Source organism: Parus major, chromosome 4 (assembly GCF_001522545.3).
Source record: "Parus major isolate Abel chromosome 4, Parus_major1.1, whole genome shotgun sequence".
NCBI lineage: Eukaryota > Metazoa > Chordata > Aves > Passeriformes > Paridae > Parus > Parus major.
The window spans coordinates 28,880,530-28,900,892 of NC_031771.1; the positions used below are offsets into that span (position 1 = coordinate 28,880,530).

A 20,363-nucleotide genomic window follows, 5' to 3' on the forward strand; every position below is an offset into this window, starting at 1 on the left:
TCATGCTTTTTTTCCTAAAGCAAAAAAAACCAGAAAGCATATTCTTATCTTCTCCGATGTAATGAATATGCTATTATTAAATCTGGTCATTACACTGACATGAGAAAATTTTGTAAATGTTGGGGAAAAAACTTCCATCTATCCTGACATAATGCATTTTTTCCACTTCTGAAGTACTGAAACTGTTAAGGAAATGAAACTAATCTGCCAGCTGAAGTCATTAATATTGCAAATTTTATCCCTAATGTTTAACACTTGATAATGTATAGTTTTAAAGCCATGGTGATATTTGTTCAACTTTAGGCTTGTGTAAGAATGAGTGCTTTGTTTTGTGTGAAAATCACAGGTAAATCAGTTAAACATCACATAAAGTGGCTTCACAAATATACCTATTTTATATGATTTTGACCTAGCAGGAACACAAAAGATATATTTATTTATTTATTTTTCCTGAAAGCATTACTAGATAAAGAGAATAAATAATTATGGAGCCCAGAGAAAAGTTTCTGTGCTCTGGTGCTGTGGTGAGCCTTTGCTGAAGTCAGTTCTACAAGCTAATTTAGATATTCTGGAAATAGGATATCTTGTCACATTTTGGATGAGTGACCAACCCTAGGTTTTCTCCATATCTGTTCTAACATAGCAGTTGAACGTAAGAGAATTGGATGACAAGTATTTTAGATGAATACTATGACCTGCTGCCATTTTAAGATGGATGGCATGCAAATAAAAAGTTTGCTGTACTGAAAGCAGAGCTGTGCACGCAAGGTGACAAATGAGTCTGCTGTCAGAGGGAAGATGGGCAGGCTACAGCACATCCACCCAGCTGAGGCACCAGCCTGACTGCTCTGGGCTTGTCATTATTTTAAAGATCTGGGTTATAGATTCATCTGCAGGAGCAGTTCAACAGAAGGGCATTTGTTCAAATGGTCTGTCACATTAGTAAATGTGTTATCAAAACAGCACACACCACTCCATTGTAAGTCTTGCTTTGGTGTCATCAGTTTTGCAGTGAGCATCATTATAGTGATGGCACTGCCACAGCCTTGTGAATTAACAAAAAATAATGGGGTGAATACTACTACTTTATGTGTTTTGGCCAAAGTGATATTTTAGTACCTTGGAGTATGTTTGCTAATTTACTTCTATTTATTTAAAGTTCTCAAAGTTCTTGAGAAAATACTAATAGGGATAGGGATGCCTAGACTGTCCCACATCTGCTTTATGCTGATAAATAGGAACTCATGTGAAATCAGGTCATACGGACCCAGAGATTTAAATTGTTGGCAGTAAATTTGTCTGAATACTTTAGAATAAGACTTATGTATTGTATGGGACATTTAAGTGTATCATAGCATTTTGAGTGAATTACTGTAGTGGGTTTTTGGTGGTTTCAGTTGGTCCCATCTGATGGGAGCAACAGATTGTCGCATAGTAATCTCTCTGGTAAGGTTAGTAGGAGGCAGAGAACACCAGCATTATAAAATTCAGAAGCATGCTCCTGGGAGCTTAGCAGTATTGTGTCCAATAGCCCTGAGCTCAAATTTAAGTTTTAAACTTCCACTTCTTTCCAAGTGAGGAGGATGGGGGAAAGAGACGATAGCTCTGCCTTATCTTCCTTAAAATTATGTACTGCATTCTTGCACTCTTCAATTTAGCTGTCTGTTATTCCACCTACACAGCTGTGTAATATCTGTGTAATTGTCCCTTCACTGTGAGTGTTTTTTCTAGCTACTGGAGTCGTGCAGTGGCAGTAAATTCGGTGACCTTAGAGTGTTCTGTTGGTTTTGACTAAGTATTTGAACATGAAGGAAATGATACTTTACATTGTGTTTAAAGGGAGGGGGAAAATGTGCTGATAATTTCTGATTTTGAGGCACTTCAGGAAAAGAATGGTCTCTGTGTATGTAATCAGTATAAAAATTTAAGTATTTCTGTAAATACTTGTGAGTTAAGGTAGCTGCTAGAAATTGAGGTAATCTGTTGTTGCAGCATTTGTCATTAACCTAAAAAGGTTTAATACTCCAGGCATTGTTGGCATTGCTTAGGAGAATGATATCCATGTGAGATGGTGTTCTAGAATGTAAAATAGTTGAGAGACTACAGTCAGATGATACATGCTGCTGAGATCTCTACCAATGTTTGCTCAGAATCCCTAATCCTATGGGGTAGTCCTAGGATGTCCATGCATTTGTAGTAACTTTTGAAAGGGCTTTTTAATGTTCTTTTCTGTGACTCATAAAGGGACACTAGATTTTTTTTTTTATTTTTTTATTTTATAAATACAGTATTTTGAAAGCAGCCAGGAATGGCTCATCATGTGCAATTATTGCATGTCAGGTTTATTAACATTTCACTTTAATAGCCCAAAGACATTTGTAAAACTCTCTTGCCTTTTTTTTTTCCCCCCCAAACTTTTAAGTCTAAGCAAGGAGTCCTTACATGGATTTTGAAAAACCTGTGAACAGAAAGTTGCAGGTTTGTTTTCTGTGATGCATTTGTACTTGTTTATGAAAGAAACTTTCCACAATATATTGTTCTCATGTCTTACACTGATTTAAATTCCAATAATTTTTCACTATAACCTGTAACAATTCACTGGACTTCTGCTTTAATTCTTTTTTATGAAAATAAATTATATGTAAGTATTTTCTGAACTGAAAATGGACACTATGTACAATCACACCATACCTGGAAATGGTGTGGTGGGAGTTGAGGAGGAAAAAAGCCCGTTTTGACTCACAAATTTATCTTTGAGTGGTGTTTTCTTCACCTAATTTCATAAATGTCACTTTTCACATTTTGAATGTAAAGAGGCTCATTTTTCTATTTTGGAAACCACAAAGTTTTTGTCGGTCTGATGCATGTGAACATCAATTAAACTTTGTTAGGTTAATAAAAAGTTTTGCATTCATGTACGAAGTATTGGCTTAATTTACTAACAGATGAGTAGAGGGTGTGTAGTGGTGACCAGCACAAGTAGTAAGGAAGTGTTTCATGGCAATGTCATGTGAAAGTTTTGTGTTTCACCATTTTGATGGGTTTAATCATGATTTCATGTTACTTGTGAAGGCTTACAGTACAGAAACCTATGCTGGATTTTAGCTGGAAATATTAAGTGATGCAGGAAAGGATGCATGTTGATAGTTGTGTGTGTGATAGACTTCAGAAAGTCATGTGCTGCTTTCCTGCACTGGGGAGATATTTCTGTTTTGGCAAAACTTCATTTTTTCCCTGACACAAGCATTAAGTACTCAAATTCTGCTCATGGTGTTAACCACAAGGCCACCCAATCAAACTGAAGAGGGTTTTAATTGCATTGTTAACAAGTAGTGTCTTTAAATTTTGTACTAGAGGGGATTTGCCTAAGTTTCCTAGAGTTCATAACTTCTAATCAGCACTTCATCAGAAAATTGATTGTGCTGAGCATTAAACTGTTTTACAAGGCTTAAGCATAACTTAATGTTGTAAAATCATCTGTTAGTTGCATTGGCACATAGCAAAGACTTTCAAAATTCTAAAGTAATTGTTGTAATTGAATAATTTAAAGAATAACTTACATTATAGAATATACTGAAGACCAAGGGTGTTAGTGTCATTAAATTCACATAAATGTAAATACATTGAATTTAAAAGGTGTTGTATATGAAGCTGTGTCCATTAAGGAATTCTGCAAAAAAATAGACTGGATTATTTCAGGATTTTCTCTGCCATTACTAGAATTCATTTCCACTAATTTTAAAGCCTCATTTGCTAGCAATCATTGCCAGGAGTGAAGGAAATCAATGAGTAACAAACTAAACTCATTATCAGTGTACATGTTAATTTGGGGGAAGGCAGCTGCAGATTGTATGACATAGTATTCTGTAGTATGCAGTTTTTTCCTGTGTATTTTGCCTGTGTAACAACTGCTAAGTATTTTCTTCTATTGTCCTTGCTGGGAAAAAAAAAAAAAAAAGCTTTGAAGTTATTGAAAGGCCAGATGGTTTCTGATTTTGAAGAATGTGTTGTAAAGATGGTACAGAGAACTGTACTAAAGTTGAAGCTCTATGGAAGTGTGTCATGTGCCTTGCTTGGCTGCTCCTGTGTCAAGTGGTACAAACCTGTGGCACTTAAGGAGGTGCATTATATGGGGCTGAAGATTTATTTCTTGGGCACATCCCTGTTGCATTTCAGCTCCTCTGCAGTGTGATTTTATTAATACAGCTTGAGAAGGGGTGTAGCATAAATGGGAGTGACGGGGGATATTTCTGAGTTTAAGGTACAAGTACATTCTGAGGGGAGAATTATAAATGCCATATTTATGTCAATCTCTTCCACAGTCTGTATACCCATGTGTTTTTAGTAGAATTTGTGTATTCAATGTATAAGGAGAAGCAGGAGCTCCATTCAGAGAGGCTTGAAATGGTATTTTAAAGGTGTCTGGACGTGTACCTCCCACACCCTGTGGATGGATGTCTCTGGCCTGTGAAAGGACGAAGCTGCTGAAAATCTGAGAGAGCTCATCAAGTGCACTGTTTGTAAATACGTGATAAAAATGTTTACAGCTCTGCAGCAGCTCTCTTTTGGGTGGGGGCAGTGTGGGGGGGAAGGGAGGTGATGTCTCTTCTCTAGCATTATTTTCTTGAAAAGTCATGTTCAGCTCAGGATTTGTCGAGGTAAACGTGGGTCCTCATTCCCACCCTGACTTCAGTGATATTCTTAGGAGCCAGCAGCAAACGGATCCCTCCCCTCTGGGGATGCCTTGATCTTCCGAGGCTGATACCAGCCACAGGCAGGAGCTTGCTGTTTTATCTGCATTGTCCATCTCTACCTTAATGAGTGAAACAGTTAAGTATCAGAGGGGGCGAGCCTCTAGGAATGTGTCTTCCATTTGACTCGAATATTTCGGTGGATAAAGGGAGAGAGGGAGGGAGAAGAGAGAGAGGGAGAGAGAGAAATCCACTTACATCACTCGAACTGCATTGAGTGTGCCTGTGTGCAGGTTAAGAGACAGACTTCAGTGTCTTTGCTTTCTGCAGGAAGCAGCAATGCCGTTTGTATCCTAAGAGGAATTTTTTATTTAGAAAAGGAAGCATTCTTTCTACCCAGGAAATGGCTTTCCTTGTGCGTTGCTATGCCAACTGCCTGCAGCCATGGTCTTCCAAAGTAAGCACAATAACGTAATTATATTGGCGTATTGCATTCAGACTCATGATTCTCTGGGTTTTTGTGTGTGTAACTGTGTTGTATTTTTGTTGCTGGCTCTTTGGGCGGTAGAAGTGCTTGTCTTGATTGTGAGGAGCAGGCATCATAAAATTAAATGTCCATCAATGTCACGCTGCTGAGATTAATTGTGCAAACTTGGTTAGCTGAGTGGAACAGAGATCACTGGTCACTACTCTGTCAGCATCATTAGCAGCCAGGGGAGGAGGTCCCTATTCGAGTGCGCTGCCCTGATTTTGGGGGAGTGGAGGGTAGTGGTGGCAGGAGGGGGGAGGCTGCATTTGTGAGTGTGTGATTGCAAATGAAACAGGAGTATTAACAATGCTTGGCTGAGTGCTGGAGGCTGGTTCCTGCACCCTGACCAATATAATACTGTATTAAGCCTTTTTCAGGGAGTCTCTGTGCAGTCAGCCATTTTAGCTTTTTTTTCGTCCTTTTTATTTTTTTTTTTTTCCCTTTCCCATTCCTCAGGCTCAGGGAATGGTTTTGTTCCCTTGAATGGATGCTGGATATGTAGGGTTTCATCAGGCTCTCTACGTCCTGACATGCTTAGACTTTCAGTGTTGCAAAAATGGAGACTAACGCTGTCATTCGGATTGCTGCTCTGCACTACAAGTGCGAGGGGGGTTTTGAGCTTACCAGTAGTGACACTTTTAGCTCCAGCTTGGTTTCACCCCCTCCGCCTCTTTTTAATTTAATGCTGTAGAGGGTGACTTGCCATCCATAAGAAATTGGTACATGATGTGTAAATTCAGTTCAGCTTATGTTTCTTCATTATGAAACCACTTGCAATCCCAGCTAACCATGGAGTTATGGGCCAGCAGGAGAAACACTCAGTAAGTATTGCAAATTCTGTTTGTTCTATCAATAACCTGTCATGGGCAAACTGCATGGAGATTGAAACTGCTTGTCGTCCTGCTCACTGGCTTTCCTGCTTGTGGATTTAACAGCGGGTTTGGAGGGAAAGCTGTACCTGAGGTGGCGTTAATGTCGGTGGCTGTCTTTGAAATTGTGTTTAGCTTAGAAAAGGCAACTCTCTAGGTGCTTTTTAATGTTAAAAATTTACTGAAAAAATGCTGACATACTTTTGTTGGGCAGGAAGCTATGAGCATTCAGTTAAAATCATTATGCATTTGTTAAAAGTTTAAAGCAATATGTTGTAAGCTGTATAACAAGTGATATAATTGTAGGTGACGATAAGAATAGATTTATTCTGCCTAGTGTGTGGTACTCGTGTACTGTTGCCTTGTAGGATGGCGTTTAACATCTGTGATACACTCATGCTGAAATGCAGAAACTGTTAGTAAAACATGGAACGAACAAAAGGCATAAGTACTGATGCTTTCTAATTGATCCCATGAGTCAGCTACACCTTTGTCATGCTTTAATCCCATAGGCTGCCTGTGTTTATTGTTTGGGAAAAATGCATTCATAAGCAGAAGAGCAAACATTATTTAACAAGGCCTCAGGTGTCAAGAATTAGAAATTTAGGTTTTGCATGACAAAAAGGTTCTGTAAGTTCTATAAAAATGTATAAAACCTTATTGCTCAGTTAAAATGTTTAAATCTTCATGCTAGATTTTAAATGGTTCAATATTGTTTTCAATCTTAAAATTTGTTTCTTCAGAAGATATGAATATTTATGAATATGTGTTCTTTGACTACTGTGTCTTAGAATGTGCATGGGAATGTGAGCAGTTCAGCACATACAGTTAAAGAACTGTAAATACTGGGAAGAGGTGATAGCAGGAACTTTTTGAAGGAAGAAAATTTTTTCCTTTTTTTGCAGGAATTAAATGTTGATTGTGTAGAATTACAGCAAGTAATCTAGAAATGTTTTAAAATGTGTCCAATGATTTTTTTTCTTACACATGGAGCAACATATCACAGTTTCTTATTGTAGACTGTTTTGTTCCTTTCCCTTGTTAATTACATTCTAAGTATAAGGGCGTTGATGTAACCAAACCGCTTGGCGTTCGTGAAATATTTAGAACTTAATCTAAAAAAAAAACCCAAACAAAACCCACCTTCTTTCCTCCTGAAACTCAAGCACTGAAGAAGCTGAAATAGGATAGGATCCTTTGAATTTGCAAATAGGAATAAAATGAAGAAGCTGCCTATGTATTGGGTTTTCCTGCTCTTTCTACTCTCCAGAGAATGTCAATGAAAAGTTCTAGATTTACTCTGGTGGCACAACAAGTTTAACTGACATTAAAGAAGTGCTTATAGATAAAGGGTGAAAAATAAATTAGCTTTTTTGAAACTCTACCTTATAAACTCTGTCACATGCTAGTTGTATAACTTTGAGTTATTTTAAATCACAACAATCAATTTCACTCTCCAAAATGGAGACTGGGCTAAAATGTAGTAATAGTAAAAGGGAAAAGGTCAAAAAGGACTTTACAAATGTCCACATATATGCAAGAGAAAGAAATCATATTGTCTGACATGCAATTGTAGATTTTGCTTGAAAAAAGACTTAGTTTAAAGACTATATAGAACTTTAAAACTAAACTGTTACGACACAGACTAGCTCAGCAAAAACCACAGCTTTGACAATCAAACTTTCATGCCTGTTCACCAGGTAGACATTATTTTCCTTGGAAAGTAAGACTGAAAGATTTAAATTTTTCATAGAGGGAGGGGAAGCTTGGAGTTCCAAGGCATAAGACTTTATGTTACTTAGCCTAAGAGAAAAACTTCTTGAATTAATCATTTCTGGTAATGAGTTATTTTTATGTTAGTATGTTCCCAGAATTCTAAATATTTTATTGATATCTGACTTGAACTTATTTCAAGGAGAGAGACTTAATTACTTCTGTGAATCCCCACCCAGAATCTCACAGCTTGATTTGCTGGAGCAGAATGCAAAATTCAGTTCCAATCTGGAACTGAATACAAAAATCTCCTGTGCAAAGTTTCACAAATTTCTGTGAATTAATTGCTTAATGCTGTTAAATCTTAATTTCCCACTAGTTTAGTTAGGGAATGAGGGATATGGTTTAAATCTACTGTTCTGTGAAAGTGGTATGCAAACTGGTCATTGTCTTAATCATGGTGAAAATGGAGAGTGGAAGAGTAAATCTTGTATTTCCTAGATTTTTTTAGTATAGAAAATAAGGTCAGCAGAATCAATCAAGTGTATTGGCCTTACATGCCTCATATTTCATAAATTGGAACTGATTGAAGCAGTTGAAGAAGAAGTTGAAGCAGATTGAAGGTACAAGCACATATTTGAAGGTGATGTTCCTTGATACACAACTACTGTCATCTGTTTAACAGGGAGTAAAATTATGCTCTGGGTGAAAGATGGCAGAAAAATGAAAGCAGGATTGTTGCAAAAATACTTCAGCTTAGTTCTTGTATTTGATGTACTTTACCAGATTTTGTGTAATTAAAGGGATCTTAGAATGGTTTGGGTTGGAAGAGTCCTTAAAGTCCATCTTCTCCCAGCCCCTCTGGCATGGACAGGGACACCTTCTCCTAGACTGGGTTGATCAGAGCCCCATCCAGCCTGGCCTTGAACACTTCCAGGGATGGGCCATCTTCAGTAGGCTCATTCTATTTGGCTATGTCCTTGCTGGTTGTAAGAGTCCTCTCAATCAGCTTTGTAGGGCTTTCATTATAATTTTCCTAATCTTAAATTTTAGGAGGATGAATAGTGTTTCAAAAAACATTGCTTTATGGATGTTTAAACAGTCTCTTGGAAAGCTTCACACATTGCATCTTATACCTGGTTTATTATGTGGAAAAAATCGCATGAAGGTCTAGAAGGTTCCCATTGTAAGCTTGGGCCTTGTAAGATGTTAGCTTTCGATCTCATTTCTCTTTTTCCTTTGTATTTGCTGTTTGCAGGAACTTTACTCTGTAAAAACAAAATTAAAAAATTGACAGGTATAATGACTTGCAAAAAGGGGACTTGAGATGCATAGTTCTTATATGACTGTGTCATCATTAACATCTTTTGAGTTGCACAATACATTGGAGTGACTTACGTACAACCTGTAAGAAAGTGTATTTCTACTTCAGGTGTAATTGAAATAAAGTCTGCTAAAAAAAACCAAGTTTCACTGCTGGCACTTCTTTAATGATCATGGGTGCTGCAGTCTTTGATGTGCTCAACCTGTCTTGAGTTACTAAAAAATATTGGAAGCAGTAAGTTAAATTTTTGGGTTGTTCTTACCATATTTTAATTCACAAAGATTTGTAGCCATGTGCTAGGGGTCCCCTCCATGCCAGGAAAGAGAAGGAAATGAGTGATATTTTGAGGAAAAGTCTTGAACGGGGGTTGTTCAAATATGGTTATTTTAGTTTGATGTGTAGTAAGGGTGCCTGTTGGCATGCTTTCCTAAGAAATCTAGAACTATACTAAAAAAAAAAATTCTGTTACTGGAAGAGATCATCAGTGTTTTTTCTTAACTCATATAGTAAATGTAACAGGATACAGTTATTTGTACTTTGAGTGAGCATCACACAGCACTAATAAGTCGTGGAGAAGAGATGCGGTGTTGCTATCAGATGGCTACAGCTGCTAAGCTTTTGCTCATTTGTATATACACACCTGGGGATAAAATAGATGTATGAAAAAGCTCTGTCTAAGTAGGAGTGACCTGTTGGCTGCTGCAGCTGCTGATGGTAATGATTTTGTTCATCTTGATGAATTACATTGCTCTGGACTGATACATATCACCTTCTTTTGTTGTTGGGCACCTTTATTTTTAGCACTTATTGAAACCAGATTTCTGGTTTCGCCCTATCTGATTATTCCTTTCCTTTTAATTTGCATATTTGGAAAAAAATTTTCCTCTATGGAAACCAATAAAGGGATTGTGGATTTTTCACGTGATTAGAAATAGTGTTTCACCTCTTTTATAAGTGCATTATGACAGAGTCCTTAATTGCATGACCGTATATCTTCTGCAAGATGTATCTCAAGATGGATAGCTTTGTAATGAGCAGCTGTTTGATGTTTGGGCTAGCTTCATTGCTCAAGAGGCCAGGTTGTGTTTATGGTGTACTATTCGAGTCTTACTCAGAAGAGAAAAGCATAAATATTATTCTCTTCGGTGGCTTTTCAAGATGCATGTAACGACAGTGTTCAGGCAATTAATTAAGGTATTGCGGGGGCGGCATTATCTTAATTTTTCAGGTAGATCTGCTGAAGCAAATCTTCAGCAAAACATAAGGGCAGAATTTTGAGAGCTTAAGATGGTCATTCCACAGCATGGGAAGGTCAAAATATGCATTCAAAAGATGGATTTTGTTACTTGAGTTCTCTGTATTGGCCCAGTTCAGGCACTCACAACCTGATGATCATATGCAAGGTTGATTTTAAGTGACTTGCCTGGCATCCTGCCAGGGATCTGTGGTAGACTCTGGCTAAATTCCTGTTCTGCGGGACAGCATTTAGCTGGAGATTTCCCCAAAAGCTTATAAATGGCAGAATTTGGGTCATTTCATAGGAATGGCCATGAATGCATTTAGTGACCTGTAGAGATGGCAGTGAGAGCATCCTTGGCACATAGAAGATATCCTGCTATCTTTTTGTTATGGTTTCAAAGCCTGGGGATTGCACAGCATATTTCAAAGTGAGTGGAGAAGAGAGATAAAAAAAAAAACCCAAAACCAAAAAAACCCCACAAAACCAGAAAGGCTACCATCTATATGTGATGAAGTAGCTAAAATTCTTTCATGTCAGCATGGATAGTTGATGTAGAAGATTGCACAGTAGGGCATTTTTTTGCAAGTTTATGAAGTAATAGAGTTTCAGGCCTCACAATATATTCAGTATTATGGCTCTGGTTTATATTCTAAAGTGGCCAAAGGTAGTGGTGCTGTTGGAGTGTTTGCAAAGTGGTTTTTGATGGTGCATACTGGAATGTGGCATTTATAGCCACAATGCAGATGTGAACCTGAAAAGGAAAGTCAGCTTCTTCCAAAATGCTATTTTGAGACTGAGAGACTAAAGCTATCTGTTATTACTGAGTTGTTGACACTCCTGCCTGATCATCAGACGTGCTGAAAATCTAGCGGAAATTGAGAGCTGCTGATACCCAACAATGCTAAAAAACCACAAACTATCTGAGCAACCAAAAATCCCCCATATCAAAAGAAATAAAAAAATTCTAAATTCCTTAACATAGTGTTGACTTGCTCTTGATTCTATGAGTTAATAAAGGCATAGGAAGAAGAGAAACTCTAAAAAGCAGAGATAATGTGTTGTGTTAAGTAGCCTAAGTTAAAAGTAAGTTAAATATGGAATTCACAGAATGCACAATGAGCAGCATGAGATTCATTGTGACTAGAAACCAAGCACTGAGGAAACGAAGGAAATCCTGTGCCTCAGTATCTCAAGTTCATTATTCCACCTGCAAAGTAATTGCAGTCCCTTGCTGAATACTGGCTCAAGGGTTTTAATCAGTGATGCTTAATGCTGGTACTTCATTTCCAAGTGACGTAAACTCAACAGTTTAGCGAACAAAACAGTAAAAATGTTCCAGTGAGAGGAAGTAAGTTAGTTTTTTGGGAAATTTCATTTTTAGTTATCAAAGGCAGGGGATCTCAGTGATATGTAAAGAAACATGTAGCTTATAAGAGGATTAGAAAATGCTGTGAGATGTGCTGCTTTTTCCTGCAGTCGTGATTGCTGATGGTACTACTCCAGCAGCAAAAGTGAGGGGAGGTGTCTCGTGTTCTGTATTCTGCTGCTAACATGAACTGAAGCTATCTGTAAAATACTTTTGTACTTGATAAGTTTACAGGCTGTCTGCAAAATTAATGAAATATCAAGAGATAACAGGAATGATTTAAAGATATGAACATTAGGAGCTATGATTTCTAAATTCTAAACTAGAATTGCATAAATATTTAGGGGCAGTGTTCAGACCATAAGAACTCTGAGATCATGATGTTGGTGCTAGAAACTAAAGTATAATTTTTTAAACTTATTTGAAGCTTGTTTTTCTTTAATTGTCTTGAATATTTTTTTTCCTTGTTGTATTCTAGGCTTTAAATCGCTACAAATTAGCCCTTAACAGAATCCTTGATGTTTGAAAAACTGAGCTAATTTTACTACTCCCTCAATGAATACACAGTGGTGTGATTTTTGCTTGACTGAAATAGAGACAATATTTTCAGGATCTTAGGGTTATTTTATTAAATTCTGATTTCTATTTTTGATACATTAATTGCAACAGCACATATATTCCCAGACTACTAATTCTTTTAATTTACTATTACTGGTGCATTCTTGGTAGCTTTTTCTAAAATTTGAAATTAATAGAAGTAATACTACTAGAAAGAGGAAAAAAACGCCACTTGATAGGGTATTTCAGGACTTCTGCGAGTGTAATACTGAACCAGGGTTTCCAGTTTTTGAGAAATATAGTTAATGTTAAGGATTTGAGAAACATGAAATATTAATGTATTGAGATTTACCCTTGACCAAAGAACCTTGTACCCACCACACTTCATTCTCAGCATAGTATTTAAGAATGTGGTAGCTGTAGTGCAAGAGGAGTGTGGCAGTTCTGCAGTGTTTTTAGGCTTCTAACCTCTGCATGCTTAACCCATCAATCTGTTACAGAAATGTCACTGGCACTCGTATGGTATCCCAGAATTGGATGGTTGGTGGTTATTCCGATTTTGTCAGCTTGCCAGTAGTCTTTTTGCTGCTCATTTTGAGATGGTGATGATTCAGCTGAGAACCAGGAGAAGAATAAACTGTGCTGAAGGGGTCTCTGCTCAGTGGGTTACTTGTGAAAGCAGATCCTGTGCCCAGAAGCTAAAATTTATTGGAGTGTTTATCATTCCTTCCAAACCCCCTGTTTTGTATGAGGATTCTAGAAGGACAGATGAAGGACAACAGATTGCATTGCTGTTGTGTGGGTGATGTTGAAGGAAAACAGCTTTACATTATAATACTACCTGACACAAGCAGTACTGCTGCTTGGTCCCTAGTAAGTCTGAGGTGTAGGGATGGAGATGAGCTATTGCCTTAATTTATTTGATTTAATTGTTGCTCGGGAAGGATGAAGGTTCGCAACACTTGGTGTAATAACTGGAAGACAGGAAACGTTTTGTGTTTGTTGTTTGTGTTTTACTCTTGTGGTGCTGGACTTGGTTACTAGACTGCAAGATTCTATTAATTCTGTTAGCAAGAATGTCGGCCCTTTGGACAAAAGGCTATATTTGTATTTTTGGGTTGCTTTCACTGCAAATATGAAGCTTGCTGCCATGAACCAGCTTCATGGTGTTCAGCTAAACTGGCATTCTATACATGGCCTCAACCTCAAGCTGCTCAAAAAAGCTGAAAATTAGGCCATCAGTCCTTTTGTGATCATTGGTCTCCGTTGCAGGTGTTGGAACAGAAAATCCTGGCATATTTAGTTCCATTTTCATGAAAAGTGAAAAAGGATTTTCCTAAATGGGACGTAGCTTGCTAAACCTGACAACTTGGAATGAGTAGTTTTCTAGCCTTTCCCAAGTCCTGAGTTGTAGGCAGTCAAGTTGATGTCTCCAGTAACATGATGTTCCTTCCAGAGCATGTCTGGAATGCCTTAAAAAGCATCAAATAATTTGATCTGCTACAATTTCAATAGTTCCTATCCTTTGTGGTGTATGGAGTGTGACTGCCCTTCATTTAATTCAAATGGCATTTCTGATTTTCCTTACATGTCTTCTTCTAAATTCCAGTTTAGTGGCTTGTGTAAACAGCAGAAAGCTCTGAACCATTTGACAAAATGTCAAAAAGATTTTGCTTTGAATGTGAAAACAGTTGTGACTCTACACTCAAATATATGTATACCTCAATGGCGTTTCCAGCTCCTGCATGGAGATGGAGAGGACAATTCTCCTTCAGACTGGCTATATGCAAACTGGTTTAACACCAGCCTTCCCTTTCAGTTCCAACTTCCCAATATGGATCAAGAGCCAGTTGCTATTCAAAACAGAGGAAAAGCAGGCTTGTGAGTTAGAATGTGGAGAAGAGCAAAGTATTACATTATATGTGCATTTAGGATCTGTTCATAAGCTAACAAATGCCATGGCAGGCATAAAATGTAGCTCCATGTCTCTCCCTTGTAGCTTTCTACCTGTAGATGACTTACTTCAACTGTCCCAGGCTTGGCTGGTGACCATATGCCAACATTTGGTGACAGTAGTGCATCCTCTTGGTAGCTGCAGTTACCTGATCTCCAGAGGCATAGGGACAGCCAGGATCTGTGCTGCAAACCCAGACAATAACCTGGTGGTCAAATACCTCAGCCTGGGATTTCTTTCACTCAGTCTGTAAGTATTGCCTCACTTGAGCTGACTGCAGCCTGTCACTTGCTTGCAAGCAGAGGTGCTGTGTGCTGGGTCATTTGGACAAACAGACTAGGAAGGGTTTATTAGTTTATAGCTTGACTCCAAACAGTGACCTTGCAAGTAAGAAGGATTGGTTTAAAGCTTTCTTCTTTTATTCCCCCTCTGAAGAATGATTTCATAAAAATGACGTTGTTCTGTTTTGTGGGTCTCCCTTTGTGTGTGTAGTTATGTTGGCTTGTTTTATTGTTAAAAATAGGCTCGTACTGTTCTGTGCTGCTGTTCTTCCTGCAGAGCCAGAAGAATGGGAGCTGGGCTGTGCTCTTAGGCCTTCATCCATAGCATTGTTTCCTAAATGCCTATCTGCTGCTGCGTGCCTGCCAGCCTGCCAAATGCTGTAGGAGTTGCATGAATGTCAGGAAGGTCTAATGCAGGATGATTTGAAAGAGCATGGGAAAGCCTGAAAAACAGAACATGGGTGCAGAACTGGGCCGTGCATTTGCTATTGGTACTGGGATTGATGGCTTGAAAATGGGGTGATGAAGGACATTGTACATGAATGTATTTAGTCATGGTTTAAAAAAAAAAAAAAAAAAAAGAAAGAAAAAAAGAAAAATCATTCTAGATTTTGTGAAATTTAAACCGAATTTTGGGAATTATTTCTGAACTAGCTATATCCTAGTTTTGCTGAACCATCTTCCCTGTTCTCATTTTAGCCCAAGTTCTTTGTCCTCTTCATTTGTTGAGGCGTTTTTGGGTGGGTTATTTGTTTGTTTGTTGGTTTGATTTTTTTGTTTATTTGTTGGTTTGTGTTTTTGGTTTGTCTGGTTTTGGATTTTTTGTTTGGTTAGGTTTTGGGTTTCTTTTGTTCGGTTAGGTTTGGGTTTCTTTTTCGGGGGGGATTGTTTTGTGTTTTTTCCTTACTTGTAAGGAACTAATTAAAGACTCTTCAAAACAAGCACTCTTTGCTTGTGCTGTTTCACCAATCAAGGTACAGCTTAACCTCTAATCTTAATGTATTTCTGATAACAAACTGGGGAAAAGAGGAACCTGTATTTTCCAAATTCTTGGCAGGCAAAAGCTCTTTTCTCTGCTAGGTTCCTAGGAAAGAGTCAGATCTTAGACTTAGTGTGTCTCACTCTCCTTTTCAGTCTTGACCTACATCACTGGTGGATTTTCAGCTAGGTTTTTTGACCTTCGAATAAGTAGCTGAATATAGAGGGATTTTATTTTTTTTAAATATACATAAATAATGTAGAATATTCTTTTTCCTGTTGTCCTCACTCTTAAGGAACCAGGAGGAAAAGGAAAATGGATGAATTTATGGATTTTGGTGCCTTAGTAAAATGTACTACTTAATTATTTAACTCTGTGTCTGGAAATGGTTCACTGGATATTTTTTTTTTTTTAAGCAACAGAGAAGACTCATATTTTATTTTAAAACTGAAGTTGTTCACAGCTTTAAGAGCAGACTGAAAACCAAACTAAAATGAGCACAGTGTTAGATTTATTTTTTTTTTTTTTAATCACTGTAGAAGATTGTATGCTAGGTGTACTTCTTGCCTGTTGGTGTATGACGTCTGCAAATATCTTCTGTGGTCTGACTCTGGAAATTTCTGTCCTATTCAGTCTTGCTCATTTTCAGTAGGTTCTTAACAGTTTATAATACTGCTGTTGTTGGAGGTTTTTTTATTGTTTGTTTGCTTGTTTTTGGTGTTTTGTTGCTGTTGTTTTGTTTTTTTGTTGATTTTGGTTGGTTTTTTTATTTTATTTTGGTTTTGGGGTGGTGTTTTTTGTGTCTTGTGAGAAGATTAGAGACTTCTTGCATTTCAGAACAAAGGATTTTTAGAAATTTCCATTTAGCAGATATTTTCTAAGGTCCCTGAATACAGCTGCTTTTTCTAAATGAATGGTTACTAAAGTGGAGTTTCCCAAACTGTGGTGTGCATGTTAGCAGTAGGATAAAGAAAATCTAGTTATCTACTTATTTCCTGTTGAAGGAAGAGGTTGTTTAGGCAGTTAAATGTCACTCCTACACCTGCAACTTCCATTAGTATTGTACATTAGTATTCCTTCTGTGATGATGGTACCCAGGGAAAACTAAATTTAGGAATTCCTGGGTTAGAGTAGCATGATTATTTTTAGAGGGTTGTTTTTTGGTTTTTTTTTGTTTTTTTTTTAAGTGCAATTTCAGTGTTCCAACTGGGAACACTGGGGTTTTATTCAGTTAGACATCCAGAGATAACATGCTTAATCTAGTAATGATTAAAATGTCTACCACTTTTATGAAAGTAACTTTCTAAATCTCTTGCACCATGTGTTACAGCAAACAACTGCTACCATGTTACTGCTGTTGTAAATGAGCTTTTGGTTTGGCTCTCAAATTAGCTGGTTGTTGCAGGGTGAGCTAATGCAGTAGTTAATGTAAATGCACACACCTTGGCCCTGTAAATGCTCACACTACTCCAAAGTTTAACTTCTGATAGATGGGAGAAGAAAGATAAATGTCAACTGATTGGGTTTGTAGAATGGGCTGCACTTACTGGTCTTGGTATTTCAACCTGAGTTCTGTACTGCTTATTTTTCTGCAGCTTGGCAATCTGTGATGTAAAAATCTCTTCCTAAATAAACAGCACTGAAATACTTGATGATGTCAGTAGAATATGTAAGTTGTTACACAGGTTGTGTTTTTAGCATGCTGTTGATGCAAGGCAGGACCATAGGGGATGATTTAAACTCTGTGTGCACACCTGCACAGACACAAATAGAGGAATTTCTGAAAGCCACGTATGAATGTCAGCATTTTAGCAGAATAACTTGCTGCTTCAATTGACAATGTCTGCTTACTCTAAAGCAACCTTGCTTATAAAAGGCTCCATATGGGGCCTTGTTGTTTTGCTTATCTTATAATGTAGTTGTGGACATTTGTGAAAATCAGGCAATTTAAAAAAAACAAACAACAAGATGGGAAGCTAATGAAATTTAGTGTTAGATACTACAGTTTTGAGTAAATGTGACTTGGACTACAAAGAAAAGCTCTGCAGGTTGTTTCAAATTTTGCTGGAGACATTACTATAAAAGATGTTCCTGTGTTGCTGTGTGTAAATAATTTTAAATGGCTTTGCACGGTTATTGCTGCATTGTGCTCCAGAACTGAGAGAACATCTTAGCACTTCCTGAAGGCTCCTTGATGAAAGGAAGAAAAATAATTCTTTACTTTTTCCCTTCCTATGATCACAGTGAGCACACACTAGCAAGTCTTTTTCCCAAAGTAGTAAATCGTTGTAGTAGTTCATAGAAATTGGACTCTTGCTCTAAAATATTTTCATTAATTTTCTTTGACTACCATCTGAGGAAAAGTGCAAAATATAAAGTAGCAAGCAAAACCTGGGGTGTTACAGCAACATTCACCGCCGTTGTACTGCCATGGCATGAATACCTTTGCATTTGCAAAACTCATAGAGTAAGCAATAAAGCTGTTTGACTAGCAGTCATGTTAGTATAGCATTAAAAAATTACAGATATGGTAAAAACATACTATTTGAAGATTTTGCAACATTAGTCATGTCTAAAGGGAAATGCTTGCCATTAAAAAATATTTTATGTTGTTATTGTACTATTTCTTCATTAGCCAGAAAAATGGCAAGACTACCTCTACTATCTGCAAATATGAAACCTTTTTACTCTTTGCATTGGTCTCAGAAGTATTATCTACAGACTTTTAAGTTTTAAGCAATCTTTCTTTTGAAATTCACCTTTGAAAATAGCATCATCCCCATTTTCAATCAAAATTAATTGCCTTGTAGCTGTCCAACTTATAAAAACAATTTATAACATTGTTTTAAAATGCTCAATATTGTGCAATTAGCAAGCTAAGACTAGTGATTATGGCAATATACGTATTTGCTTTATATTAGAAAATGCTACATTCAGAATATTTGGAAAAAACAAGCCTTAGCAAGGGCTTTGATGTCCCCTCGTGTGTTATTTGTAATATTGCAATTCTTTGTGTTCTTTTCTTTGTTTGAGGTGAAGCTGAAGTGTGCAACTTTCATTGTTAAACAAGGAAAAATAGTGGAAGCTTCCACCCACTTTTCTCCTGAACTGTTCCTTGATACTCTAAAGCAAAGATAATCCTTTACTTGAAACTCCAAGGGTGGCATTGACATGGCTGCAGCTGTCAGACTTCAAACAAAATTTCCATTTAATTGCTTGTGAATAGTTACATCTCTCTTCAAATTTTCATCAAATTTCTTTCAATTAATATGGTATTTCATAGACACCAGGCTCAGTTTTTGCATCTGTGCACAGAAGCTCCTTAAATACTTTTATCTTAATTTTTTTTTTCTTTGGAAGTGTACAGACTACTTAGGTGTCTACTAAGAAGCTACCAATAAGAAAATCTAAATTTTTTTTTTTTATTAGTCATGTTGAGTTTTGTCTTTTTTCTTCCTCCATTTTTTTTCCTCCTTCCTAGTCTGCTTCTGAACAATAAGTATATAAAACAGCAGTCTCACTTCAGATTTTTCTGCTTGGATGAGTGACATGGATCTGGAAAGGATTTTCTGGGTCACTGCCATTACATACTTGTGCTGCACACTCAAAACTTTGCCTCGCTTCAGTTTGAAAGCCTTCTCTACCACAGCTCCTGTGGAGTCTGGTTTGGAGAATCTCTGTGGTTCATTAGATAGCAGCCTTCTTTCAGCTTCCTGCTCATTAGGCTTTACACCTGCATTGCCTTTTACTGGAAATATTTCTTTTTCCTCTTTTCTATTTCTGCAGAGATCGTTCTCTCAACGTGGGCTGAAAAAGCTTTGCTCTTCCTGCACTTTGTCAAGTATTAGTTTTTCGTCTTCTCATAATCCTGGTAGTTTTTTTCTGACTCTCTGTATGTGTATGGCTTTAAGCCATCTTTATTTAAAACACACAGGTGGGAATGTGTGCAGCATTTCCAAATAAGGTCTCTGCTGGGGTCGTGGAGGAGAGCCCAGAACTGTATTTCTGGAAGATGCATGCCGTGATCATACTGGGTTCTCCTTCTGCTGCATCACCTGAGCAATTCAGTCACCTTCCAATCAGCTGATACATGGAAACTTTTTCACAGTCATTTCTGACAGGGAATTTCCCAGGTTGTTAGTTTTTGTTTTCAAGTGTGTGATTTCACATCTCTTCCTAGTGCTCATCTCTTGTATCGACCATGTCTTTTTACACAGTGATGCCAACTGTTTTTTTTTCCTGCAATTGGAAAGTGGGGAGTTCTGAGATCCCATCTTTCATATCTCATCTTTAAAAAAATAAAAAATTACCTGAGTAGCCCTTTATTTATTTATTTTATTATAGAATCAATTAACTTTTCTTTTACTATTTTAAGTTAGGTCAGTGCAGTAAAAATCAGTGATGCACTTCAGTAGAGAAGTGCAGTAGTTCAGACTTCGGTTCAAAACTGAACTATCACTCCATGAATGTTTGAAAACCTTCACTAAGCTTTGTTAGAGTGGCTAGAACACTGTAATTATGAAGTGTACTGTGATCAGGTATCCAAAACCCCACCACCAACACAGGGTCTGGTGTAGGAGCAGCCTACTGATGGGGAGGCTTCAGCACTTGGAACTGTGGGCATTTCACAGGTCTTTGCTTTAACCATTTGAGATGTGCCCAGGATGTATGTTTTCAACTCTGGACTAGACTCTTTACTTTTCTGTTGTGATTTTCAATCCTGAGTGGTGCTTTAAAGCTGAAAATAAAATCTAGGTTTGAATGCCATCATTTTTACCCCTGCTTTTTAGCATCCCCCGCTTCCTCTTGTGAGACTGCTGTGTAACTAATCCAAAATGAGTCTGTATATGAGATACACA

The 20,363-nt window shown here is 37.4% G+C and overlaps 1 protein-coding gene across 10 annotated transcripts in view; it reads left to right on the top strand.

Moving 5' to 3' along the window:
- The window catches only part of RAPGEF2 (Rap guanine nucleotide exchange factor 2), a 182,912-nt gene that overhangs the window by 107,488 nt on the left and 55,061 nt on the right, over positions 1-20,363 (top strand). Inside the window, exon 1 of one of the 10 annotated variants that reach the window (XM_015624566.3) lies at positions 5,578-6,041. The exons of the other annotated variants lie outside the window; for them this stretch is intronic. Coding sequence (XP_015480052.1) covers positions 5,982-6,041 — 60 coding nt within the window. The 5' untranslated portion in view covers positions 5,578-5,981. Of the gene's footprint in view, positions 1-5,577; positions 6,042-20,363 lie in introns of those variants that run through there. 10 annotated transcript variants of the gene reach the window in all.